The sequence below is a fragment of a genome, unplaced genomic scaffold (genome assembly GCF_019419815.1).
Source record: "Pyrus x bretschneideri cultivar Hongxiangsu unplaced genomic scaffold, Pyrus_bretschneideri_v1 Contig16, whole genome shotgun sequence".
In the NCBI taxonomy this organism is placed as follows: Eukaryota; Viridiplantae; Streptophyta; class Magnoliopsida; order Rosales; family Rosaceae; genus Pyrus; species Pyrus x bretschneideri.
Window position 1 is genome coordinate 5,190,535 of NW_025999457.1, and position 25,034 is coordinate 5,215,568.

Genomic DNA, 25,034 nt, shown 5'->3' on the forward strand with positions numbered 1-25,034 from the left:
TCTCACTGAAGTAGTACAATATAATTGACAAATGGGCGACTGAATTTTCAGAGTAACAAATAATCCTAGAACGGTTCAGATGGGCGACATCCCAGGTATAGAAATATTATGGTCCAAACCATATTAAGCTTATGAAGTTTTGATTTCCGTTAGAACAGTATTCATATTGACTCTACTAAATGCAATCTTTCTACTAGGGATAGAATTTTGACTTTTGCTCCGTCAATTCCTGTCACTTGCGTACTCTGCTCTATTGCTACGAGTTCCATTGCCACCTCTTCTTTGAGTGTCCTTTTACCAATGGTATTTGGTCTTCAGTGCTATTCAATTGCGGTGTCCCTTGGCTAAGGCTCCCTTGGCCTCTTTTGTCATGCGGGCTACTAGCCGTTACAAGGGAAAATCTCTATCGTTGATAGTTTTAAAGTGAAGTTTTGCTGCTACAATGTATTATGTTTGGAGAGAGTGGAACAACCGTAAATTCAGTAACTCATGTCAACCCGTTGCGGTGGTTCTCAACTCAATTAAGTCCACCATTAGATTTCAATTGAGTTCTTTGAAAATCACCTATTTTGCTGCTAATGACTCTACTTTACGGGAATGGAATATAACTATGAATAGTTAGTGCTTATTTTTGTTGCTTTGATGCAGTGTTGTTGGTTTTGCTGTCTGTTTTCCTTGTAACTGCAGCTCTTTGTTGCGTGTTTGTTTTTTCAACTACTCTTTGCTGCTAGTATTCTCTTTTTCTCATCAATATATTTTTTATATCAAAAAAAAAAAGAAAAAAACATGTAGAGATTGTTTATATTATTATTTTTTTATATGGCACCTGATTGAAAATGAATGCTGCTAGTATTCTATTTTTCTCATCGATATATTTTATATATCAAAAAACAAAAAGAAAAAAACATGTAGAGATTGTTTATTATTATTTTTTTATATGGCACCTGATTGAAAATGAATGTGCAATCCATAGGTACCCGACTGTATCAAATAGATCCAAATGAGCCGCAACCACTAATAAAATTACAAAAATCTGAACAACTCGTTTATGAAAAACAAAGTCGAGTTCGAATCTACCAAAAAAGGACCCGATCGACCCGCGCCTATCCCTACTTTAAATTGTGATATTAAAATATGAGTTGAAAATCCCTTTTAAGTGCCTTTCCTTGTGAACTCAAACAAAAAAAAAAGTGCCTTTTTCTTGTTGTTTAAGAGTTAGAACGCTTTGTTTTCTAGTTGTCTATATCGTAGGTCTTAGAAGTAAAGTTTTTAGAATTTTCAAATCTTTTCACGCATTAGGAGATAACGAATAATGGCAAATCCATTCACGAACCCAGATGGTCCCAGATCCAACCAAAAGTTTGAATAAGTGCCTGTGAGGCCCTCAAAGGACCATCCAACGATCTAGACAGTTTGAAGGAGTGCGTATGCGCAAATACGGTGCAACATAAGCTTTGTATGAAGAAGAAAGATCTAATTTTAGGCAAAGAGCTACACAGAGAAAACCACTTACTCTACTGTTCTTGAACCTTGGTTTCAGCAAAGAAGACGGAAGAAGAAACTCTCCCCATTTTTCACGAGACCGACTCTCCATCTTTTTCTTTTTTTAATTGTTGTCCAATCATTTTGTTCCACCTGGCATTTTAATCAATAAATGGATAGTGTATTACTCAGTCGAGGAGAGATTTTTCAGATGGATAGTGTATCACTCAGTCGAGGAGAGATTTTTCAGTGACCAAAACACGGAATGATACATTACGTGTCAGTATACAAATGATTGAATATCTATGTTAAAAAGTTAATAACTTAATAAATAAAATTTTTCACCCCATGTACGAAAACACATGATGTACCAACTATATTCCGATCACAATAAAATAGGCCATAGAGACACCAATCTGTGTGCGGTCTTAACCCTAAAGTGACTGTATCTCACACCCCTATTAGTCTACGAGCTTATAGGGTTTGTCCAACCCTATTGTAACTTAAACTCTGCATTTGGGTTGTATACATAGGCAGCGTAAACAGCAACTCTACCGCTATAGATCTACAAAGTCTTGGTTGTTTGATGACTACCTTACACTTAAACAAGAGAGACATGATTAAACCCAAGGCCAGAAGATAATTTATGTCCCAGTCCACCTCCCACATCAGCTCCAGTAAAGAAAGGACCAGAACAGAAGATATAAGGCTCAAAACACACTAACCAGCATAAGCTCCAAAGATCATTATTTTACCACCATGAATACTCAAAACAAGAACCAAGTTCAAATAAAAGGCACTACTTAATGCAGCATGTTTCCCCATGCATACAAAGATTTATATAAACCTTTCCCCCACAATAGATCACTAATTTCACCATCATGACAGGCACAGGAATGAATAAAACGTTCAGACTTTAAAGCAGGTAATAATTCATTGTATGGCAGAGGAAGTCGTGCTTAGGCATTCAACACGCCGGAGTTCCTCTTGCACTCGGATAGCATATCCATGTAGAACTGGCACTTGCTGATATCACTTCCAAAGTGGTTGACGCACTGCAATGTCAACAAATAGACCGGACTTAGTTCTCAAACAATTTCAAATTTCCCATTTCATTTCATTTAATAAGGATCAGTTAAATTTATTACGAGAGAATTGTTTGAAACATGAACATTTTGATGGTCAGGTAAACCAAAATGAAAACCATTAAAAGATATTCATGTCTCAATTAGCCAGAAAACTCTTCCGCAGATGCATGAGGAAACCTCATTACACAGATCTCAAGATACATATCATCATATTGTTAATGCACATACAACAACACCAACAACACAGCCTTGTCCCACTAAGCAGGGTCGGCCGTATGAATCCTAGAAAAGATGAGTTACGATCACAATTACAAACTAAAAGGGATCTTAGGAATGGGTATAAAACAATTTTTAGCAAGAAACTACCGAACTTCACAACAAAGAAATGCCTTATGTATGGGCAAGAGAAGGTCAAAAAATTAAAAACTAGAATGGTATATTGCTATTTCTTCCCCTTACTCATCCACAAGTATAACAAAGAAACACAATAGCATTTTATTTGAGACACTAAATTTTCAGGAAAATAAAAGGAAAATGTTGTAGAGTTTTGCATACATCTTGGAATGCCTTAGAGTGATTACTGCATGCATCTGAGCCACCCATGCTGCTAACCATGGGGACTGGAGCAGCAGCAGTGGCCTCAGAGACTACAGCTTCATGTTGAATAGTGCGAGGACCCATCACAGCATCCACAGCTCTGTGTGCCACGGCACTTCCAGTACCAAAAGCCATACCTGCAACAGAAGGGTAAAATCAGACATACAACACCAATTGTAATGATAGTGCATGCACGGTTATAAGCAACCAGACAAACATATTACCCTGGGCTATGGTTGATCCAATTCCCGAAAGCATAGATCCACCACTTCCAGGCTGAGCTGGAGCTGGAGGAGGAGCTTGGCGAACTGCATTGTCACACAGATAATTCAATTAGAGGTGAAAGGACAATATTATATTAACAAACAAAATAAACATGACAGCAATAAATGCTAACGTAGCAATAGTGCTAACTTATCAAAAAAGTTTAGAATAGTTACCAGGCTGAGGCGGGTTGCGTGCAGGTGCATGACGAGGAGCTGGGCGAGCAGATCGACCTGTAAAAGGATTTTAAAGCACATTAAACAAAACATATACAACCCATAATAGAAGAAAATGAATACACATATAAATTCATCATGGCATGAAGACATCCAACCCAAACTCAAGCTCCCTCCAAAAGCTTACTACGACAAAAATAATACAGTGTTTACCCCAGACACGGCGACATACAAGCCCTAAAGTTATGGAAATTGTAAAAACATGTAAAGCGCAGCGCACTATAAACTGCTTATGTCTCTTGATGTACTAATTAGCCTAATCAAACAATAAACCTAATTCGGAAAATAAAATGAAAACGATTAGAAAAAAAAAATCTTCATAAAGTAAGACAAACCCAAGAACCTCCATTTCCTTTGAAATTGGAAACCCTAGAAACCTAACGCTAATTAAAAAGCCGCATACACAAATGTTATTGTACAAAGAAAGAGAAACTTCATAAAGATTCAATGGTTTTCTCAGCAAACCCAAAACCCTAGAATAAACGGAAACAAATGGAAATCAAATCACACAAACGGAGGGTTCTGATCTACAGAATAAGAAGGCAGAAACAGATATCGAGGAAGAGAAGAGACGGCGGCGTGTACCTCCTGAGCTTCGGCGAGCCATGGCAGCGAGAAAAACCTAGGGATTTAAGTCTGCGAATATCAGGAGAGAGACAATTTGAGGAAGAACGAGTCTGCAAAAAGCTATCTGGCCCCCGGTGGCCCTCACAGGCTTCTTTTATATGCAAAAGAGTGCAAATCTGCTACGCCAATGAAATCGCGTACTCGGATACGTGGCACAAACCTATTTGATTATCTCATGGTCTTCATTGGTACTTTGACTTTTGGATGAGGATCGCCGCTAAACTTGTTTTGAATGACGACCGGATCCGGGCCGTGGTTGTTAAGGTCACAGTTAAAAGTTGGAATTATCTAGAAACAAGTAAAAATAAGGAGGGACGTATTGGTAAATTTAAAATTGAGTAAATCTCAGTCTACTATCCTCATGTTTCATAGTTTTCAATATTTAGTACATCATGTTTTTTCATCCCAGAGTCATACTTAAAATGTTAATTTTAGAACAGTCTCATACATCTATTAGTCAAACTGTTAAATCTGTCATTAACTGATAATGTGGTGCCCATGTTGACAATGACTAAGCGCCACGTGTCATTAAGGGTCCACGTGAATTTTTTTTTTTTTTTGAGAAGGGTTCAAAAAAAAAATTAGTGGTTCCTAAAACTGCAGGAACCATGGCTTTATCTTCATCATCCTAAACCTATCTCAATCTTCATCTCCAAAATCCAGAAAAATCAACAACCCTACAAAAATTGAGCTAAAACTTTCAAAACCCAAATAAAAGCTCAGCCCCAAATACCCCCTAAACCATGAAAAAAAAATCAAACAACAAAAAAAATTTGGAAAATCCAACAAAACCCAAATCCAAGTTTCCGTCGATCTACACGCAGAGCCATGAAGATCCGAACTTTGAAGCTCCAAGAGGCCCACGAGCAGTGGCGGGGGGGGGGCCGTCGTACCGATCAGTGCTGTGGGACCAGAAAGCTTACCACGTTGTGACGGCCTTCTCCTCGAGCCCACAATCGCCATCCACAACTCTCTTATCCTGTCCAACCCTCAAAAGCTCCTTTGCCCCCATCGCAATAGCATCATGGCTATTGCTCTCAACCCCAACTCCACCTGCCTCGCCTTCGACTTTGTCGACCACTCCGTCAAGCTCTATAAGTTTCCCGGTCAATATCTCCTAACCAAGTAAACAAACAACACCCATATCTGAATTTCCATCCAAAATCAAATACAACAAATTAGGGTTTTGTAATCTGAGAAATTGGGATGTGAGATTTGGGTATAACAAGGAGAAAAATAACAAATTCATAATAAAGTTTGAAGTTTTTAAAAATACAAATATGCACAAGAATGTAAATGGCAGGTTAATAGTACAAGGATCCATATATTCAAATTTTAGATAGAGAAAGAGAGACAGTGAGAGAGAGAGAGAGAGGAGAAAGGAGAGACAAAACTTACTCAGGTGGGTGTAAACGGCTCTTTAGGGTTTTCCCCTTCTGGCGAGAGAAAGAGAGAAAAAAACTTATGTGATAAAGAGAGAAAAGAGGAAAGAGAAGAGGAGAGAGGGGAGCGAACGGTGGAGATGGAAGCTGGCGCAGGCGAGGGAGGCAAGGGGCTTATTCGTCGCACCAGTGGGGAAGACAAAGGGGGAAGTAAAAAAGGGGGAAGGAATCTGGCCCTTTTTCTAGTGGGGAAGATGAAGGGGGAAGGAAAAAGAGGGTTTTGTTTTTTTTATTTTACCATCGCGCCCAGTCATTGTCCATACAGGAGCCACGTCATCAGTTAACGGTAGACTTAACAGTTTAACTAACGGATGTATGAGACTGTCCCAAAATTAACACTTTAAGTATGACTTTGGGAAGAAAAAAAAATTGATGTACTAAATGTTGAAAACCACGAAACTTAAGGGTAGTAAACTGAGATTTACCCTTTAAAATTACAGCATGGTTTCTTTTCTCGTGGTGTATCTGCTGTAGAAGGATTTTATTTTTTTTTTTTTGTCTCTAAAGCAATACAAGTCGAAAAGAATTATATATCTAAAAAAAAAAAAAATTACATATCTCAAATCCGATTAGAATCAGATGATTGTTGAAGTCTTCAAACGGCATAGGCAATTACACAAATGGTGATGAGTGTGCACATCAGGATATGACCAACCTAAGATAAGTGACTCGTTAAAACTTTGTTAGGATAGTAAAACTTAGTGGGACAAATGCTCATGAACTAAGGAAAATAGTACATTAAGGTCACTTGGTATCTACCAAATACTCCTTCTAAGTTCAACAAAACTCCTTAATTAGACTTCGAGCAGTATAATTTGGACAGTTTACGCATTCTATTTTCTTGGACAAATTATGAAAAGTGGACTTTAGTAATGACTTGGTGAAGAGATTGACGGGATTGTCTTCTTTTGCTTCGATCTTTTTGATGCTGTTGCTATTGATGAGAGAATAATAACTTCGGTGCAATGTGATTGGTATGGTCTCTCTTGATGTATGCTTTTCAAAACAGCTATGCATGCAAATTGTCCTCAAATATTGTTGTTGGGGCGTCAATGATAGACGATAAACCACATGTGCTTTGAATATGCTTGACTAGCGGTAAAATGATTTTTATTTTATTTTATAATATTTAATCCAATTACGTTTTTATACCACACATTAGCACAAAATGGGTTTGTCACATCACAAATATACCACAAACTGATCGAATTGATTGTGCATCAGGGATCTCCTCAAGATTGATCTTTTGTGAGGATGTTTTTGGTACAAATGATGGTGTCACATTAGATCGGTGGCCAATAATGTGGCTTCGGCGGGTTTCGTCATCAGGGAAGAGGATGGGAAGCCTAAGATTGCCGGAGCTTTTAATTTAGGAGATAATACGATTATGGTAGTGGAGGATATGGCTCCGAGGGAGGCCATCTCACATTATTGTCCAAGGAGATTCCAAGCTGATTGTCGAGGCGGTTCAGGCGCGCTGTGAAAACGCCTTGGAGGGTGAAAAGCATTCTTGAGGATGCCGTTGGGATGCTTGATTACTTCCGGGAGGTCCAAGGGTCCCATACTTTTCAAAGAGACAAAATTTGTTGCTGATGTTCTTACATCTATTGTTAGGAATGTTCAAAATTTGCATGTTTTGATATTAGGAAAAGGGATGTGATATTCATACACCCCATTTTACTTCTCACACACTTTTTTAATTTTCAGCCGTCGGATCGGATGAATTAAAAAAGATCAACGGACAGAAATTATCAAGGATGTGTGAGAAGTAAAATGGGATGTGTTGATAGCACATCCCTTAAGGAAATTGGTTGTGTAATAGGTTTCTTGCTTTAATATATTATTTAAAAAAAATAAAAAAAATAAACATATACATTTTAAAACTTATACATGCCTCTCACTTAAAGTTCGTTGAAAATAAATTTTAACCACATTATTATTTAATATAAATAATATCGTTTAAAAAAAAAAAAAACTTGATACAAAATTTGATTTTTGAAACTGTACCTTTGGTGTGTAGAACGTCGTCGATCCAAAAGTAAATTAATCCTCCTCCTCTCGTACCCCTTTCTCGTAAAGAACGGACTTAAACGGCTAAAACTCAAAAGGCTCCAGTCACACGATAATCAAATCAAACTCTCTCTCTCTCTAGTCTCTCTCTCTCTCTCTCTCCAAGAAATTTCCAAAACCCTAGGGCATCACCTTCCAGTTCCTTCCTGCAAGATCCAATCCAACCATGGCCGACGAGCCCTCAGTGGCACCCCCCCAATCCGGTTCTTCTCCTTCACCCTCAGCTTCCCCTCTCGGCAACTCTGTGATCCCCATAGTGAACAAGCTCCAAGACATCTTCGCGCAGCTCGGTTCCCAATCCACCATCGAGCTCCCTCAGGTGGCCGTCGTTGGCAGCCAAAGTAGTGGCAAGTCCAGCGTTCTCGAGGCCCTCGTTGGCCGTGACTTCTTGCCGCGTGGTTCTGAAATTTGCACGCGCCGCCCCCTCGTGCTCCAGCTCTTGCAGACTAAGCGCAACGCTGACGGCACCGATGAGGAATATGGGGAGTTCCTGCACGTCCCTGGGAAGCGCTTCTACGATTTCTCTGAGATTCGGAGGGAAATTCAGGTGCTTTCTATTGGATCACTTGTCTGGGTATTTTAATTTTGTTGTTTGACTCCTCGGGCATGTTATGCAAATATGATCTGAATTTGAATATTGTAAGAAGTGACTTCATTGGGTTGCAAAGTAAGTGCAATTTTCTTTTCTGAACATAATCGGTTTAGCCCGTCTTCCGGGTCAGTAGTTTAAGCGATTACTATTCAGCAGTTCAGTGTTAAAATGCCACCATAGAAATGGAATTTTTGTACTTAAATGTAGCCCCTTTAAATAAAATATTTACCAGAAAGTTTGCTTCCTGTCTGACTCTAACCCTTACTTTCATTCTGCCAACAATTTTTTGTTCCAATGCTTCCTACTTTTGAAATTAAGGTGGTGAGAAACTAAAATTGTTATGGTAAGATTCTGCTTCACTTTTGAACTTTCTCACATTTGCTTCTACTCACCCTAGTGTGGAGATCATAATTGACTTATACTTTCATTTATATTATTTAGTTTTCGTTATGTATTCTTATAGAAATTGATGTATTAAGTTATGTACACACACATATGCGGTCTTCCACTTCTAAATAAATTTCTATTGATGTAGGCTGTGACAGAGAGAGAAGCAGGGGTGAATAAAGGTGTCACAGACAAGCAGATACGCTTGAAGATATTTTCACCAAATGTTCTTGATATCACTCTAGTAGATCTACCTGGTATAACGAAGGTTCCTGTTGGTGATCAACCCTCTGATATCGAAGCAAGAATTCGGACAATGATCATGTCATATATCAAAATTCCAAGTTGTTTAATTCTTGCTGTTACAGCAGCAAATTCTGATCTAGCAAACTCAGATGCTCTTCAGATTGCGGGAAATGCAGATCCTGATGGTAATTTCTGCTCTTCTGCATTTAGCATTCCTGGTTAAATTGTATCTGACTAGCAGTAGTATGTGCAATTTCCTATTGACAGGTCTACGAACCATAGGAGTAATCACAAAGGTGAGATTTATTTTTTAAACTAGATTTCTTTTACAGGGTTAATACATTGACACATTTGCAAGATGTTTATTTTGTGCTGATATGGTTTTGACTCATGTTTTAATGACTTCAGTTGGATATAATGGATAGAGGTACTGATGCCCGTAATCTGTTGCTTGGAAAAGTGATTCCCCTGAGACTTGGTTATGTAGGTGTTGTGAATCGTAGTCAGGAGGTACTTTATCTTAAACTTCATAAAAGATTGTTTATTCTCTGCTGTATGTGAGATGATGGTGGTAAGTTTTAAAGATACTTTATTGCTGTGGAACATGAATATATAAATCTTGTTAAAGATTTAGACTTTTTTTTACTACTCCCTTTTTGTTCCTTTGAAAGTCATACGACTCATACCTAATAGTTATTTTAATTTGATGTTGGCTTTCTTGCGTATATGCAAATATGGATTATCAGATTAGGAAATTAATTTGAATTGTTTCTAATAAGGCTGTTTATTGTTGTACTTCAAACAGGATATTATGATGAACCGAAGTATTAAGGATGCTCTTGTGGCTGAGGAGAATTTTTTCCGCAGCCGCCCAGTATGCTTACTCTTCCTTGAATTATTATTTATCTGTTGGCATGGATTTAGAAACTCTTCTAAATAGAAATTTTTCATATGATGGTATAGGTATATAATGGTCTAGCTGATCGCTGTGGCGTCCCTCAGTTGGCAAAGAAGTTGAACCAGGTATAACATTTTTTGAACTCTTATAAAGTTGTCTTGTGTTTGCAACTGTTATACTACTGTAATTTGGGCCGTCCCTTATGAAGGTTGCTATATTAATGCAGATAGATTATGAACTTAACCTTTATAATTATTTACAGATTCTGGTACAACATATTAAGGCAGTACTTCCGGGGCTCAAATCACGCATAAGCTCTACACTAGTTGCTGTTGCCAAGGAGCATGCCAGTTATGGGGAAATCACAGAATCAAAGGTGCACTTATTGTTAGTTAAAACTATAGGTACCGTTTGGTACGTGGGACGGGACGGAACAGAGTGGGACAAGGCGTTCCGTCCCATGTTTGGTGCGCCTAAAACGGGTGGAACGAGCTGTTCCACGAGACGAGTTTTGGGTGAATTTTCGTTCCACCTCACCCCCCTGGAATGACTCGTTCCACATCCGTGGAACACAAAGTTATAACCTCTCCGTCTCCTTCTTCTTCCTCCTTATTTCCATCCGATGGCATCTTTACTCCCGCTCTGTTCCGTTCCGTCCTGTCCCGTCCCGTCCCATCCCGTTCCGTCCCGTCCCGTCTGCATACCAAACGATACCATAGTGATCTATATGGATTATATTATTGGATGATTGAGTTTTATGCTGTAATATCTTGAGGTTATTGGGTTTCTGTCCTAACCACAATACAGGACTTGTTTGTAACTTATAATCTCTGTCATGCAATCTTCTGTGCTATATTTTGATGTGATAATAGGCAGTTATAAATGTGATGCAACTTCAACGACCGTTGCGATGCCAAAGAGTTGTAAACTTGACTATTTTGACACTTGAATTCTATGCATAGATTCCCTACTTTAAGTTCTGGTGGTCTTTGTCCTGAATATGATTTCTTTATGTTTATATAACTATCTTTCTTATCTTTTGTTGCCAATAGGCTGGTCAGGGAGCTCTTCTTCTTAATATTCTTTCAAAGTACTCTGAAGGTAAATATGGTTTTACGTGCTATTTATCCTTTTGTCTTTCCTAATAAATGCTACAGATCATGTTGTTTAGTTTGTATATTTTACCTGTGTATGCATCTGTTTTGTGTAGAATGTGTAAACTGATCTACGGTATCTGAAATTTCTTGTTGAAAACAGCATTTTCTACAATGGTTGAGGGAAAAAATGAAGAAATGTCAACAACTGAGCTTTCTGGTGGAGCGCGAATTCATTATATTTTTCAAAATATCTTTGTGAAGAGTTTGGAGGTTTGAACTTTGTGTTACATATCTGGCTGAGATCTTATATGGCCGAATCTCTCTGATATTCTTTAATTAGTGGAGCAGCATACAAATAACATTTATGCTTTAATTTTGCATGTTACTTAAAATACAATTGTTTTGCTCTATCCTAAGCATGATTTATTTTCCTTCATCTTCAGTATGATGACAGCATACTGTATTACAGTTTCAATAATATTACTTTCAAGAATCTGTTCTATATTTTAATTTGTATGCCAATTTAGGTTATTGGTCCATTTGGACGGTTGAGAGCACAACAGATTGCAATTTAAAAATTATACTATTTTTCACTTCACCAATTAAATGGAGTAATTTTCTTATTTGTTTTTGTAGGAATGATAACTTTTAAAATCTTTAAAAGCGTATGCTTTTTTTCAATGTGGACACTGGTGTGACTGTTCGATGTTATATGGATATATGGGTGCTTAAAATTTAAATTAATGCAAGTTTGTCCTTTTTACTTTTTTTCGTTTTTAGCTGTTTAAGTCTTTCTACATGTATAAAGGGTAACTCAACTGTTAAATGTTTCAATTTAAGTTTCTTTGTGATGAAAACAATATGACCTTTGTCCTTAACACATTTTGAATTATATTTCTCTGTGCAACTTTATAGAGTTTAAAAGTGTCAGATCTTGCTTATAGAGAAGTATGGTATGATGAGGTTTAAAAGCTAAATGACTGTTATTCAGTCTTTCCCTCTTCCTAAGGTGTTTTGTCGTTGGTATAGGGGCCACCTTTATAAGCTTTGCCATCATTAAATGATATGATTTGGTTTCAGTCTGTAGGAGGTGGATCCATGTGAGGATCTTACAGATGATGACATTCGAACTGCCATTCAAAATGCCACCGGTCCTAAATCTGCATTATTTGTACCTGAAGTAGGTTTTATTACTTTCTCACTTTCTGCTTTCTTTTTTTCTGTTTTTTAAATTTGTTTACTTGTGATTTAGATGCAGATTGTTTAATTTTACATTAGCATTGTCCATTCTTTCTTTATGTCTTTTCTTTTCTTTACTTGGACTCTCTCCATTAATCTAGAGTGTCATTTTAACTTTCATGCATATAGGTACCTTTTGAAAATCTTGTCCGGAGGCAAATAGCTCGCTTGTTAGATCCAAGCCTTCAGTGCGCTAGGTTCATATATGACGAGTTGATGAAGGTAGAAAAAGTGGTACTTGTATTTTCATTTGTTTTCTCGGTTATACACATTCCTAATTCGGTTTTCAAATAATATTGTTATCTGTTCAGATTAGTCATCGCTGCCTAGTAAGTGAATTGCAGCGATTCCCTATTCTAAGAAAGCGTATGGATGAAGTCATAGGGAACTTCCTGCGGGAAGGTCTTGAACCCTCTGAGACAATGATTGGGCATATTATTGAGATGGAGGTATGGTGGTTAAGATACTTTGCACTATAGTGCTGGTGCATTATTTGAATTAATTGGTAATGCTAATTCTTTTTGACCTCTGTGAACCATAATTTTTTTTTTTAATAACTGCCTTTTATCTTTGCTGGTATCATATATTTCTTAATCTATGCCCCTGTTCTGCCTGAGTTGGAAATGATGTTGGGTCTTTGGTATTTAGTTTCCTTATGTTTTCTGCTGTATCTGGCCCTGCCTGCTGTATTATTGTCATTTGGTGCATATACTGTTAGTGTTTATGGCTATTGATTCTGAGTTTTTATGAAGGATTATTTATTTGAATTTCTGGGTAGAACTGCAGAGAATGTGCAGCGATGGTGATGTGAAAGATGATGATTCTATTGATTGTATTTTCACACATATAGTGTAATATTACCGTTAAGGAGAGAGGAGAGATTCTTCTCTAACTTACATCAAGATCAAATCCTAGCCTTCAATCTTATCACCCTATGAGATGATTACACATGTCATAATTCATTGCTTAAATCTTAGGCTAGCTAAAGAAGCCGCTTGGACTATGATCCAACGGCTCTCATTACATCCAAATGAAAACATTATAAAATGAACTTCAAATGTAACTTTGGCTCTAAGAAATCTGGAGAAAGGGTTAAGCATCAACATATACAGTCATGGAATTGGTTGGCATTAGTGTTTTTACTTATAACTTGATTTTGTAATAATGTACATTTGTCTAAACTGGATTCAACAAATTCCCTACTGCATAATGGCTCAGTGATGCCATTTTCGTAACGCGGAATTCTATTGGGACCCAATACTTATTTTAAATGTGAATCTTCCATTTTACCCGATATGAAATTACCATTACGGACAAAGCATTTAAAAGAAATTTCACTAGACCCAAAAACTGAAACACATACCTACAACCCACATCTTCATCAAACCCTCACTGACTCTAGTATTCTCACAAGGTCAAACATCTAAGTAAGGCCTAACAAGGTTTAGACTGCTCACATTGATGCAAATTAGCTGTTCTTGATGGATGGAGGGTCAAATTGTTGTTTGAAAGCCTCCAAATGAGGTATTGACCAACTTGTTTGAGTTCTTTTTAGCAACCTTTCCATGAATTGAAAACTACCAGGTCACGGTTTTGTTGGGTAAACTAGCCTTCTGAAATAGTTTCTTGGGCATATAGAACTATTGGCAAAAAGTCAGGTTTTGGGAATCATAATAAGCTTCACTTTCTCCACCATCTAGGGATCTGTCATTGTCTGTAATTTTATTAGATTGGGGAGCTTGTGTAGGATAGCTGTTCGAGTTGTACTACATTGTAAGAGAGTATTTTAGTCTTCTTTGAGAGGGTAGCTTTTCAAGTTCTACCACTATGTTTTGTATGGGTTTTTAACTCTTTGGTAAAATTTAGTTTCTCATAAAAAAATTTGAAATGAGCATGTTGGGTCCCAATAAGGATCCCATGCTTTAATACAGATTTTGGAATAGCAACTTTAGAACCTTTCAGAGCATCTGTAATTGTTTTTTTCTTTGTCTAATGTATTTTTGCGAGCATATTTGGGTCTTATTGTAATTCATTTTGCAGATGGACTACATCAATACTTCACACACAAATTTTGTTGGTGGGAGTAAGGCTGTGGAGCTTGCATTGCAACAGGTGAAATCCTCTCGGATACCACTGCCCCTTTCAAGGCAAAAGGTATATGCATTAGTTGTATAATTTTTTCACTGCAATCAGTCGGTCCCCCCTTTTTTTTTTTTTTTTTTTTTTTAATTCTTTAATGTCTTTTATTTCTGTTATGTGAATTAGGATGGTGTAGATTCTGATAAGGCACCAACATCTGAAAGAAGTTTGAAATCTAGAGCAATTCTTGCCAGACCAGTAAATGGAATCGTGCCTGACCAGGTATGGGAAAGTTGCCCCTTTTCTGAGGTTCATTATATGGCAACTCAACTTGAGTTGCTAAGCAATTTTTCTATAGTTACCACAGTTACATGTGTAGAGAGATGCTACATTTACTACCATTAATCACAATCAGTGTTTTCAATGGCATTAGCCAAGCGCTTCTTAAGGTTCTATTCAAGTTGAGGCGCAACCAAAACGGTTCAGGTAGTCCTCTGGAAAGTGAACTCCTGAAATTTGTAAGCCTTTTTCATGAGGCGTACTCGTCATTCCTTTAAATTTACCCGTGCCAACAGATAAGAGTGAAAGTTAAAACAACCCAAAATATCCCTTTCTCCCTCTCATTAGCAGTTGACTTGGAAACCCTAAGATTGAACTCTAAACTGAATTACAGCAGCTCTCAGCTTTAATCCATAAAACCCGACTATCTTGGAGGTGAATTAGGAAATAATCCCTATCTCTGCAGAAATTCTGGTAGTTTCTGTTTGTGCTGCTTGTGCTAGTGTCCTTGATAACCCATTTTGGGTTTTTAACATATAAGACCTTGATAAGATTACACTTTTAGAGAAAAACACTTCAAACCCCATGAGAGAAGGGAAACAATTGAATTTTGCAACTAATAATAAATTAGAACATGACAAGTGGATAGTTGAGGTTTTTTCTTCTTCTCCAATTTATCTCAGGAAGTGTTTTATTATGAAACTTATAGTTGTCAGGGTGTGTTTTGTTTCTTTCCCTTTGTTTTTCTGGTTTTAAGCTTTCAATAAAACTTCAGAATCTAGGAACTGGTTTTGTCCTTTTGACTTTCGTGATGAGGACATTAACAAGAAGTTTTTATGGTTCATTGCTGGAAGAGTTAAAAAGAGAAAGAAGACAATCCAATTCCTTTTAGGACTGGATTAAAACTTTTGGGCTGGGTTTTATGATTAGTTCCTAGATTTATTTAAAGTTTCCCGTTTCTAAAAGGATTTGGTTACTTTCCTATTCTAGTGGGAGTGTCATAAAAATTGTAGGGGGTTATTTTATACTATCATATTGATATATCGAGGCTTCCACCACCTTGCAAGAACCAAACGCCATGTCTTATGCCTTCACCATTGAAAACACTGGTCTCTATTTCAGCTTGTAATTGTATTTGTGATTTGTATGGATGACTGACAGGGTGCACGACCTGTGGCAGACAATGAAAAAGTAGCATCTTCTGGGAATATATTAGGTAACACAATTTCGTTTTTAATATTTTTGGTGATTATGGTAACATGTTGAACACTAAACAATGAATTCAACAATACCTGTATAATATCTATGTCGTCCTCTTGGTGGGATGATAGTGTATCAATGCGTTACATGTTGGAATTCACATGAAATGATGGAATGTCATCTTTGCAATTATTTAGGAGGTTCAACTGGTTCAAGTTGGGGGATTTCTTCAATTTTTGGTGGGAATGATAACAACCGCACACCTGCTAAAGAGAGCTCAATAAACAAGTCATATAACGAACCTATCCACAACATTGAACAAGCAGTCTCAATGATCCATTTAAGAGAGGTATTTTGTCATTTTCAATATTGACTTTGCCTGTGGGCCTTTATCTTGTAATTCATTTTTAAATATCCGACATTATTTTATTTTTCTGTGTTTTCCTAACTTGTTTACCCTTCTTTCAGCCGCCAACTGTATTGAGGCCCACAGAGAGCCACTCAGAGCAGGAGACAATTGAAATTGCAGTCACAAAACTCCTATTAAGATCATACTATGACATTGTTAGGAAAAATATAGAGGATTCTGTACCAAAAGCAATAATGCACTTCCTGGTAATATTGACTTTCATGGATGTGCCCAGCTATTTACTTTTTATTTTGCGTGTTTTTTCCTTTTCCTTTTCTTTTTTCCAATGTTTTCTTTTTCATATTCTAGAATGGTATGATATTATAGTTTTGTGTTATACAATTACCTATGCGGTACAAGTGGTAGAAATGATTTTCATCTAACGTGGGATGTCAAATTTATACAATGATGAAACTTCAACAATTTTCTTGCAACCTCTTAAATCTAAATGCTTCCTTATTATACCCACAAATTTTTGGAGTCTTGTGAGTAAACAAAGGTTTTTTTTACCATATATATGTATTTGTTTGCTCATCCGCCTTGCATATATTCTTGTACTATTTTATTGTACGAAAGTATATGTAGTTAGTGTTTTTTTAAGCCATAAATTTATGTGTACTTTCCCAAGATTGATATTGCATGATCTAAACTGATTTATGAGCATTTCATATATTCTAATTACTATTTTTGTCATCAATATGTACTCAGGTAAATCATACAAAGCGTGAGCTGCACAACGTCTTCATTAAGAAGCTTTACCGGTAACAGAAAAAGCATCTGCCTATTTTACATGACACTGTATATGTTTTATGCCATTTACTAGTTTCCTGTATTGACTGTTGATTGATCGGTTTGGTTTTTACGATGTCAAACAGTGAGAACCTATTTGAAGAGATGCTGCAGGAGCCAGATGAAGTAGCAATGAAGAGAAAGCGCACCAGGGAAACCCTCCGAGTTCTGCAACAGGCTTTTCGGGTATGTTTTTCCTAATTGAGCTCCAGAGGTTGAAGGGCTCAAGTTTTTTCTTTGCTTATAAACAACTCCATCTAGAACTCCGTGGAAATAGAGTCTCTGCATTATCTGTGCGCATTCCGTACATTGGTGTGCGTATATCATCCCAATTAAATGCCAATGGCAAATTGAACTTCAATCTGGGCAAAGCAGTATGGGATTTTAGGAAATTTTGATTTACTTAAACAAATATTACATATTTTGACATAGGTTAATGGACATTTCATTTTCTAATACAGGTTAATGAAAACAAATTTTCTCTTCAATTAAGGCCAATACTTGTTAAAACTTCTCATCAACCTCCCCTTAAAAACACAAAATGTTGATTGACCGAATCCTAATAATTTATATTTTGTGATCTCAAACAAATCACCCCCTTAGATTCGACTTCTGCTTTGCAAAAAGTGTCAGTCGCTGAGTATATTTTAAATTCAAAACTAAACATTTATAAAAATGTGGTCACTAATCTGTGCTACTTTACTAAATCGGAACGCTATGTTTGGTAGATGGCTGGGCAGTTTGGGTCTTGTTCTACTTGGAGGTTAATATGCTTCATTTCTGGTAGTTATGTTTGAGATTGTATGTTTTTAATGAACAACTTGTCGACAATGTACTCTATTGTGTCATTAATTAATTGATGATTCTTTTCAGAAAGGAAAACGAAATTACTGCTTTTAGATCATACCGTGCGAAGTGCTCAGTTTAGTACCTGGTACTCACTGTTTTTCTTTGTTGTAGACATTGGATGAACTGCCTTTGGAAGCCGACACAGTTGAAAAAGGTTACAGTTTGGGTGCTGATCCAACAGGGTTGCCAAAGATCCATGGATTGCCAACATCATCAATGTATAATACAAGTAGTTCACATGATTCCTACTCAGCATCACCTAAGAATACGAAGTCTAGAAAGTCGTCTCACTCGGGGGAGCTTCACTCGCCATTTTATTCTAATGCGGATTCAAACGGAAGTGGACGCACGTACATGCCTGGTCAATATCCAACTGTTGATCAATAAGCGGTTCGAGTAGCACTGCAAGTCTTTCAAAACAGTGTCAAAAGTATTTATTCATTTGATTGCTCTATCCGATTGGAGGTGATTGGAAGTACACCTTCAGTAGGCAGATTGCTGGGGAGTTAGTATCCGGCATTGCCTTTACGTCTGCGTATTTCTCGACCCGTTTATTTTACATAATCGTATAGGAAGCTGATGATTGTATTGTTTTATTGTTCTTAACTAGGCCCCAAGAATAACAGGGACTCACTCTTACCTATTTTTGACAGAGTCAGATGGTTCTCTCAAGTCCGCACTCTCAGATATGCATATTATGTTACCTATATTTTTCGTTTTTGTTTTTTTCATTTGATATCTGTTTCGAAATTATGCGTACCGCAACAACCATTTGTCAATTATCCAAGTGCGGGGAAATTTCTTTTAATTTTCTTATGTGTTTTTATTTTATTTTTTCGGTAAGGAATTTTCATATGTTTCATTTCTTTATTGCAAGACTGGATTTCTTATGTTTTATTTGCCATGGATCCTAAGATCTATGGGAATGTTATCACAGCCGTCCTGTTATGACTCATTCTCGTCATCTTTAGTTGTGTGTGTGTGTTTTTTTTTTGTTTAGGTGCAAGTCAGTGATATTGGATGCTAATTTGTTTCGTAGTTGTATATTCAGTTAACTCGTTTCACGAGATGGGGTGGGCAAACGGGTCTAGCATCTGTAAGTTGGGGCGTGTCCAGATATTCTAAATACAAAATGGCCGTGCCATGGTGGGTTCAACTAATTGGCAGCGCAGGGCGGGGCAAGTCCAATTGTCTTTAATTAGAATTTGTCAAAAAAGGAATTGAGTTGGTTTAATGTGTAGGTAAGAAATAAACAGATAAAGATAATTTGTCAAAAATACTTTTGAATTTAACAGTTGTTTAACGGAATGGAGTGAAGTGAGTCCAAAACAGTTGAAAATGTTAGAGAACAAAGTGATACAAAATCAATTTTAGGAATAAATTGAGACTAAATGACAGTTATAATAAACATTTCAATTGGTAGGCCTTATTAATAATTAACAATTGAATATAAAAGAGAAATAAGTGTGTCCTTTGTTAAATAATAGATTCCCACTGTGACAGATGAGAGAGTAGAAATTCAAAAAAAGAGAGAAAAAAAATTGTGAGTGGATAGATCGGAATATAAAATAGGACAGCTTTCAAATATAATTCCACCTGTATAGACAGATAGCTGTCAAACATATGATCGACGACTCAGGAGTAGAATTCTCTCTCCTCTTATCTCTATCTCATTCCCTCCTCTCTCTCATACTTTGTTTTTTATCTTATTATCTTTATAAAAAATCAATATAAAATATTGACGTGACTTTATTGTAGCTATTTAAATAGAAAAGAAGCAAAAGAAAAAGAGATTAGGAGATGAAATAATCATTCCATGGCTCGAGGGTCTGTGCCGAATCCTCGTATGCCTGCCTATTTGGGAAACCTTACTACTTTATTTCCTAGGATTCTTTTTCACGCACTCCACATCAACTAATGGAACATAGTCGTTAATTAACAATTTAATATAAAACAGAAACAAGTGTGTCCTTTGTTAAATAATAGATTCCCACTGTGACAGTAATGCTCAAATCTCAGACAAGAGAGCAGAAATTCAAAAAAAGAATGAAAAAATTTGTAAGAGGATAGATTGGAATATAAAATAGGACAGCTATTAAATATAATTTCACCTGTAAAGACAGACAGCTGTCAAACTTATGATTGACGACTCATGAGTAGAATTCTCTCTCCTATTCTCATCTCTTTCTCTTTTTCCTCTCACACTTTGGTTTTTTATCTTATTATCTCTATAAAAAATTAGTATAAAATATTGACGTAGTTTAACTGAACCATTCGTATAGGAAGTAAGCAAATGAAAGAGATATTAGGAGGTAAGATAATCATTCCATGGCTCGAGGGTCTGTGGGCCGAATCCTCGTATGCCTGCCTATTTGGGAAACCTTACTACTTTATTTCCTAGGATTCTTTTTCATGCACTCCTCCACATCAACTAATTGGAACTTGGTCGTTACAAAGCATAATAATATAATAATATAGCCACATGGTCACCCATTTCAAACCCTCATCGTTCAGCTAGTAGCTACAACTGATCCCTATCCAACTTGGTCGGCGACCTCCCACAGAATTGAACCTCAATCCTGGGTTTGTGATTTGAGTAATATTTTATTTCTCATCACTTATCATTAAGAGTTTTTATGTTCAATTTTCGTCAAGCAAATTCGAACTAAATTGTTATCGTTAACTCACTGTAAGATTGTGCACAAAAATTTCTATTTAGATAATAAACATCGTACTTCATTTTAAATACATGTATTATAATTTGGTTAAAGTGGTTTCGTGGTAATCATTATATATCTAGACAATCAACCTGTCACACAATATCTAACTGTCACGCACAATAATTTATTTTTATTAAGAAGCACTGGAATAAATTCGATTCCCGCTTCATTTACTTTATGCAAATTTCTTTCAGACTCTCATCTCTACACACATTTCCCACTGTCAATATGGTTGCCTATGGTCTAGCGAAGCTTCCTTTAGTTTTTTAGTATGATGATACTTTAAATGTTTGAAGAACCTCCAAACATCATTCTGGGTATTTTATTTCGATACTGTAATATATTCTTATTAATTACAATCGAATCTCTATATCACGCTTTTCCTCATATAACTCCACAAGTTTAGAAGGTAAGCGTTGAACTATTATTCGCCAACCCTTTCAAAATTTTAACAATTATGTCTATAACATTACCACATTGCATTATATATATATATAATTGATTTTTATAACTTTGTTTACGGTCGAGCTGCATTTCTTTATTTTTGTATCCTTTTTTTTACTGAAAGTATCTCCATGGAATTTGACAAATTGTACGGAATCACATGCAAATCCTGGCATTACAAGTTGCCAAAGCAAGTGTGCGGTCCTCCTTCTGTCGATCCTTGGTAATCGGATTCGAGCTCAAGTGCTATAGAAAATTAAGACGGAGTAAGAGGACAAAATACAAACAAACAAACAAACAAACGAAACCATATTTTAACTTGGCCATATTTCAGAGTTGTATATGATTGGTGAAAAGGTCTGCTATCAATTCAATTCAAGAGGGTTTTTTTTTTTTTTCACAGAGAGAGAGAGAGAGAGAGATATATATATATATATATATATTTTTTTTTTCTGTAAGAGGAATACAAATAATCTAGAAAATGATGTTAAGAAATAATAAATAAAAAATCCTAAGACTGTAACAATACATTAGAATATGGGTCGCATGCATGATTTGTAGAAGTCAAATCCTAGGTTTGTAAAACGAATCATTCTTCAAACGTACTTAAACAAAAGGTTGTGTGAACGGAAAAGTAGTTATGAAATGTCTTCACTGCACATATATCAATTTCACATGCATGGAACAAATAGTTTTATCAATGTATTTGAACAGTACAGACAAAGTGTGAACACTGAGGGTACGATTCTTAATTAGGTTTTATCTTCCCCCTCCTATCATTCTTGTATTATAAATTAACTAGCTTATGTAAACATTTATGTTCAAATTTATTAGTGAGTATTTCATTAAATAAATCAAATCAAAGCATGCTCAAGTTTGGATCGTACACAAGTTAGTGGTATCCATGTTCTAATATGTGGTAGCTGTCAGCAGTAAATGTTTGTAATATATATGAATTAAAGAGAAACAAACTAATCAACAGTGACAAACATTCAAACTCATACATGCTCGTATACGTATAGTGTTATTATATTTTAAACTTATCTCTTAAGATCCCAACTTTATATTCTTTTCTTTAATAATAATTAGATTAATTTACAGACAGCCTGTGTCTTCATATTCATGAGAATCTAAATAAGTAAAATAATAGACTCGATTAAAACCATCATTCAATTTGAATCGATGATAAGCTAGACAAATCAAACTCTATCATATATATAATCTAAAATATCAACGTCAGCAACAATAAGCACTTAGTTAAAATCAAATAACAAAACTTACTTATATATGCATCATTTATTAAGAATAGTTAGAAAGTATTTCACGTTTAAAATTAGTTGATTACCAACGCTAGCCTTTGCTTGAACTATTATTCAATTCAAAAGAAGGAAGAAAAAAGGTTAAACATAAGAAACTCAAACATATACATATATAACCTAAGTACTCTGCAAACTTTCTTTAAGTTGGTACATATATAATAAACATAGAGAACAAAATAAACTTGTGTTTGCATCTCTATTTCAAACCTGCTTTCTTCACACGCTAAATGATTGTCAATCGTTCACCTACATAAAATCCTCATACATAACTAACAGACACACTGGACAATCTAAGCATACTTATCATTACCAATGAAAATATAAGAAAAATACTAATTTTCTTTGAGTCTCTTAACTCTCTTTTAATTTACACAATTCAAATAAAAAAATAAACATAAGTGCCTTAATTTTATAAGAGAAGAACAGCTGGGCATATACTATAGCTAATCGCTAGTAGGCAGACTAATGAGAATTGACTGAGAAAGCCAAAACCCCCCAGTCCCAAAAAGCATGAGAGCGCCCTTGGTTTCCAAACACAACGTGTCAATCATCTATACGTCACCCTCACCCATCATTTGTGCACTCTGCACTCATACAAACAACGAATGCCGGGCCTCTCTGAGAGTCCGAGGTTTCCCAATTCCCCACGCTTCTCATTTACACTCGCCAACACTCGCTCTCTTCCTCTTACGCGTGCCCATTCTGATCTGCCTTTTGTAACGTGAGCACCTCCTCCGATTACCTCCCGCTGGTCAACAGGCCTCTGTAACTTTATTTGATTCACCTGGCAAAATATGGCCCCAGAAAGCGAGTAGAATTGTCCTTCTCTACTCTAGTGAGTGGGGGATGCGGTCCAGACCATTACCACTAAGCGGTTTCCCTCCAGAACACTCCATACCGCGTTTCCTCAAATAAACAGGGTTTCTACTTTGTGGCTTTGCGTAGAAAGCATTTATAGGTAGGTATATCTGAGGAAATTAAGGAAAGAAGGAGGCTGCTACTGTTTTTTTATCAGAGCTTGTTTCTTCCAAGTAAGAAACTACTACATTATTTTTTGAGGAAAAAATCAAAAAGGAAAAACGACTATTTCTTTTTTTAGATAAATATGATGATTTTTGTTCTTTGGGTTTTCTTGGTTCTTGTTGGTAATCTCGTTTTGCTTCGTATTACTGTCATCTCTAGCATGCTTTTGATCTTGTTTGCTTCAGGTTTTGATAACCAACTCAGGAAAATAGGAAAATTTTCTTGAATATGAATAACTAATTAATTTCTCTATGTATATATCTACCGATCTGATATAGAAGAAGGTATGGGGAGAGGAAAGATTGTGATTCGAAGAATTGACAATTTAACGAGCAGGCAAGTGACCTTTTCCAAGAGAAGAAATGGGTTGATTAAGAAGGCTAAGGAGCTATCAATCCTTTGTGATGCTGAGGTTGGATTGATTATCTTCTCTAGCACCGGCAAGCTTTACGATTATGCTAGCACTAGGTTAGATATCTCTCTCTCTCTCTCTCTCTCTCTCTCTCTCTCTCTCTCTCTCTATATATATATATATATATATATATTGCCAGTGAACCTTTTTGTTGGATTGAGTTTGCACTGGAACTAGAGCTACTTGTTCTTTATATATGTCTTTAATGGTCTATCGAATTTTAATTTTCCTAGCTGACTTAGGAGAATTTATGTATCCATGTTGATAATATGCTGTATGTTCTAGCATAGGATTTGAGGTGGACTTGTTATTGGACTAGTTCAGACGACATATATCAGCCGTAGCGTCCTTTTTTTATGAATCTATATATATATATTGCATGTCGAATTACTTACCCGAAGATGTTATTTGGCTATGTTGCTTCCTGTCTTAGGTCATGGATTGTGTAGATCGAGCTTTCCCTTGTCTATTTTGCATAGGAATTCAGAAAGCTATATTATCTCTGATAAGAAACTGCTTTTAAAAACTTCCAACGAAAAAAAGGTTACAGATATAAGTATTTACATATGAATGCTTCTCACAGTGTGCTATATGTAGGATTCAATTATAATATATATGCAAGAGCTGACTATTTACATATAATGATAAATAAAGACACGATGGAGTTAATGGATGATATAAAATTACATTAAATCTAGTTATTTAGTAATGTTCAACGAAGAGGGGTTTCTGAGGTGTATGTGTGTGCGTGCATGCACGCATGTGTCCCTCTCAGTTATTAGACCGTTTTCTCTTTAGCAGTTTTGGTTGGGGAGGGGGAGAGAGAGAGAGAGAGAGAGAGAGAGAGAGAGAGTTTATGATACTTCAAAGGTCTAAAGCATGCACGAGGAGAACTTCTACAGAAGTACTATTCAGGCAACCCCTCCATACTTTGACGTCCTTAAGAATGTGTTGCATGAGATGTGTTGTCTTAAAGGAGAAGTTTGTAGGTAGTTTGTCAATTCTCGCGAAAAACAAGGATTATGAGGTGTACAGATTCAAGTATATACATGTTAGCAACTGTAATATCATCTAAGAATATCACATTTCTTTAGGGACTAAATTGAGGAATAGTGTAGGTCGCAATTCATCGGTGTCATTTCTTGGTACAAAGGAGGATGATGGGAAAGGCAGTGTTTTCTGAAAAGACTTCTCTACCACTGAAGTTACAATTTCCCACTCATGTGCACCAATATATATCAAGTTA

At 36.3% G+C, this 25,034-nt stretch overlaps 3 protein-coding genes across 4 annotated transcripts in view; 2 read left to right on the forward strand and 1 right to left on the reverse strand.

The window, feature by feature from the left end:
* Window positions 1-2,212: 2,212 nt before the first annotated feature.
* On the reverse strand, window positions 2,213-4,405 carry LOC103957819 (hemiasterlin resistant protein 1). Its single transcript, XM_009370039.3, has 5 exons — window positions 4,253-4,405; window positions 3,608-3,664; window positions 3,392-3,475; window positions 3,126-3,304; window positions 2,213-2,537 (listed from the first exon to the last, which is right to left on the reverse strand). The coding sequence occupies exons 1-5, from the start codon at window positions 4,272-4,274 to the stop codon at window positions 2,442-2,444; spliced, it is 438 nt and encodes a 145-aa protein (XP_009368314.2). The 5' UTR covers window positions 4,275-4,405; the 3' UTR covers window positions 2,213-2,441.
* Window positions 4,406-7,884: 3,479 nt separating this feature from the next.
* Window positions 7,885-18,579, forward strand: LOC103957820 (dynamin-related protein 3A). The gene is made up of 20 exons (XM_009370040.3): window positions 7,885-8,353; window positions 8,934-9,216; window positions 9,299-9,327; window positions 9,440-9,541; window positions 9,837-9,905; window positions 9,995-10,054; window positions 10,192-10,305; window positions 10,982-11,030; window positions 11,187-11,296; window positions 12,114-12,206; window positions 12,395-12,487; window positions 12,577-12,714; window positions 14,306-14,419; window positions 14,531-14,626; window positions 15,785-15,839; window positions 16,021-16,172; window positions 16,292-16,438; window positions 16,941-16,993; window positions 17,108-17,207; window positions 17,982-18,579. The coding sequence occupies exons 1-20, from the start codon at window positions 7,973-7,975 to the stop codon at window positions 18,255-18,257; spliced, it is 2,514 nt and encodes an 837-aa protein (XP_009368315.2). The 5' UTR covers window positions 7,885-7,972; the 3' UTR covers window positions 18,258-18,579.
* Window positions 18,580-22,997: 4,418 nt separating this feature from the next.
* The window catches only part of LOC103957823 (MADS-box transcription factor 23), a 43,056-nt gene continuing 41,019 nt past the window's right edge, over window positions 22,998-25,034 (forward strand). Inside the window, exons 1-2 of one of the 2 annotated variants that reach the window (XM_018650011.2) lie at window positions 22,998-23,384; window positions 23,655-23,844. In XM_018650011.2, coding sequence (XP_018505527.2) covers window positions 23,663-23,844 — 182 coding nt within the window. In that variant the 5' untranslated portion in view covers window positions 22,998-23,384; window positions 23,655-23,662. The remainder of the gene's footprint in view (window positions 23,385-23,654; window positions 23,845-25,034) is intronic. The other variant, XM_048581043.1, reaches the window with a different exon arrangement.